This window comes from Zeugodacus cucurbitae, chromosome 6 (genome assembly GCF_028554725.1).
Source record: "Zeugodacus cucurbitae isolate PBARC_wt_2022May chromosome 6, idZeuCucr1.2, whole genome shotgun sequence".
In the NCBI taxonomy this organism is placed as follows: Eukaryota; Metazoa; Arthropoda; class Insecta; order Diptera; family Tephritidae; genus Zeugodacus; species Zeugodacus cucurbitae.
In genome coordinates, this window is record NC_071671.1 from 48816437 (window position 1) to 48819836 (window position 3400).

General features: G+C 37.2%; 1 protein-coding gene across 1 annotated transcript; it reads right to left on the minus strand.

Annotated features, from left to right (window-relative positions):
- Positions 1 to 832: 832 nt before the first annotated feature.
- On the minus strand, positions 833 to 2669 carry LOC114804840 (uncharacterized). Its single transcript, XM_029044757.2, has one exon. It carries the CDS (start codon positions 1112 to 1114, stop codon positions 833 to 835), a length of 282 nt encoding a protein of 93 aa, XP_028900590.1. The 5' UTR covers positions 1115 to 2669.
- Positions 2670 to 3400: the final 731 nt, after the last annotated feature.

A 3400-nucleotide genomic window follows, 5' to 3' on the forward strand; every position in this document is an offset into this window, starting at 1 on the left:
ATTGCTGTAGCATTGCCCTCTCAGTCGTCGGAATGACCTCGAAATGCTAGCATAAAAGAGTACGTAAGATCGAGTCCCTCATCCCCACTTGGGTATGCAGCCTTCCTCCATAGCATCCTACTTAAAAACCAAAGTATGAACTTAACGACCCCCCCTAGTATTAGAAGGTAACTTCCAAAGAGAATTTCACTACAGAAAGAAGTAGGAAAGTGGACGAATGACAGTTAGGGAATGCATAATACTCTTCACAGGGTGTACTCCGCTGTGATCGATGCCTTTCTCTGCGTCCAGCTTGGAAACGAACAGACTACATTCCAGTCCGAGTTACTAGAGATAAAAGAGGCAGGATCTTCAATAACATTTTGTAACTAACAAAGGCATCGCTACATTCATTAGTAAGGGCAGAGAATCTCCTTTTGTAAGACAGGTCAAAATGGAGCTCGATAATCTTATTTTTTTTTCTCTCTCATTGGTTTTTGTAGACACCGGAACAGCGAAGGAAATAAGAGAGCGGATGAATTTGAAAGACACCCCGTAATGAACGTGAGGCGAAGGAACTCGACCATCGAGCAGAACTAATCAGAGGAAAATTCCTAAAATAAGTTGGTTACAAGTTAGATTGTAGATTTTAAGCAAGCAAGGTGGCCGAACAAGTATTTCCTAAGTAAATCTTATCAAAGACCTAAAATTTAATCCAAGGATATGTGAAAGTTCGAGTTCAACGAACTTTGTGAGCTGACGGAAATTACGAAATTTAATGCACTTAACTCTTGTTATTAAACTTTTTTGGCTCTCTTATTAAAGCTGAACAAAAATGAACAAATACACATATTTACCGTTCATCCAAACGCATACTACTGCGACTGATATCACTCCAAGCGGACATCGAACGCGGCCGCTGAAAGAACGACTTCGAGGTGCGACGTACCGGCAATTGTTGCGGTGGATAGCCGGGTGGCGGTGTGGGTGGTGTATCGTTGATTTCACTATGGAAATTGACATTGCGCGCTGTACGCGGCGATGATGACGACACCACCGACGGCATGGAGGAAGCATGATGATTATCATCGGTCATCTCAAGGGCGGTGTAGCTCACTTGAAACTGGTGGCTCATTGCGAGTGCGACGTCACTGGCGATTGGAGAGTGAGTGTGTAGCACTAAAGACCGGGCAACACACACAGCACTCTAAACACACGTATTCATATAATGGAAGCAGCAGTATGCGGCAATAAATCTCGGTCACTGCTGTGGTTTGTGCGGCGCAATCAAGTGATTTAGGAGCAATGAATGATTTGAGTGTGGAAGGGATTAAGCACTGGGTGTTGATTGCAGCTTGCGGACGACCAAATGTGCTACATTTTATTTCACATTATTTATGCATTTATTTTATTTCAGCATTTTTTATCACTTTTATGTTTTTATTTTCTTTTTTGAGATTTTCTTGTTTTTGTTTATTTATAACAGCTTTCAGCTGGAAAAAGTTCGCTAACGACTTTTTGTGGTATTATCACCGGATTATGGTTAAGCTGTCACTCGCTGCTGCTGCCTGCTGTCGCTGCGTGCCTCTGTGACCGGATGTGCTGGAGTTGAAACTTCCTTCAGCCCCCCAACTGAGGCGAGTTGCGGGCACATATTGTTGTTGTTGTTGTTTAAAGGCAATCAAATGCAACCACAATCATTATCTGTAAGGCTGTAGGTCATTAAACATTTGCTTATTTCTATTTAAAGCCACTTTAATTTAGCTTTTCGTGCTCATTAAAAGCGCCACGCGGGCGTATGAGTTACCTTCATCCTTACACTGATTGCTTGTCTTGCAAATAATTGATATGTTTTCACATTTTTAGCTCATTTAACGAACATTTAATGTATTTTAAAGCACATTGAGCGATTTCTATTTTTAATTAATTAATTTTTGGCTTAAAATAAATCTCATTTGAACACTTCCTTGCGTTGGTGTACATTTAATTGCCACATTTTAAGCTCCACGCGCTTATTTTCACTTAATCAAGTATTTTTACGACTTTTCATTTTATGATTCAAGCATTTTTTGTACTTTATTACTCGCTTTGCACATTTAAATCTTCATGCCATTTAATGGCATATGCAATTTATCGCACTATTCACACTTATTTAAACACTCGTACATAAATATCTTTTTATTTACTGATTTCTATATACACATATTTGCTTGCTTTCTTTTCATCAATTTCGCTGATTGCATGCAAATAAAAATCAGAAAAAATATAGTTTAATTTCACTGTGTGGCAAATGGCAGCGTATCGACTCAATTGTATTGCTGTCAGCTTGTGATAATGTGCCAGAGTTGTTGTTGTTATTATTGAAGAACAAATTTCATCAATAATTTGACATACTATATGCATTTCGCCCTCAACCTCAGCTTGCATCAATATTTTTTCATTATAAATTTCTTTTTCTAAAAATGTCACCCCTTTGTGTACTTATATATATTTTCCCCAACAACAGCACTTTAGAGCAGCCGCCGCACTGGTCAACGTCCACTTGCCCCAATCGCTTGTTGACAAGTGTCCGTTATTGTTCCGCTTGCAAGTTATAACTGTTCACTTGCAGCGCAAATGCATCGATGTATGCACATCCGTACATATTATATTTATTTATATTTGTATATTGGATTCAGTTCACACCCCTCGCTTCTTAATGTGGGCACTTTAAAAGAGTAGAGTGAATGTCATCTGTTCTTCATGCACTAGAAAGCCAATTTATTACATTGCAAGAACTTATTGCATGCACTTGGTCAGTTAATATTATATTATTTATGATATATACTAGAGACTATACGCATTCGAACTTACTTATAATCTAATGCAACCTTAATATCAATCTCAAACTTAATCTGAATCACAATCTTAGTCCCAATCTCAATTCCATTCTCAATCTCAAACTCAATGTCAGTCTCACTCTCAATCTCACTCTGTACTTCAATCAATATAAACTCATTCTTAATCTCAATACCGATCTCACTAACAATCTCAATCTCAGTTTCCATCTTAATTTCAATCTCAATCCCAATATCAACCTCAATCTCAAGATATACCTCAATCTCAATCTCAATCAAAATCTCAATCTTAAACTCAGTCTCAGTTTCAATCTCAATTTCAATCCCAATCTAAATTTCAATCTTAATTTGAATATCAATCTCAATTTCCAACTTTATTTCAATCTCAATCTCAATCTGAAACCAAATCACAATCTCAATATCAATGTCAACCTCAATCTCAATATATACCTCAATCTCAATCAAAATCTCAATCTGAAATTTAGTCTCAGTTTCAATCTCAATTTCAATCCCAATCTAAATTTCAATCTTAATTTGAATATTAATCTCAATTTCAAACTTTTTTTCAATCTCAATCTCAATCT

Bases quoted from the DNA above. Each gene is read 5' to 3' on its own strand.
- LOC114804840 (XM_029044757.2), bottom strand. From the start codon at position 1,114: ATGAGCCACCAGTTTCAAGTGAGCTACACCGCCCTTGAGATGACCGAT.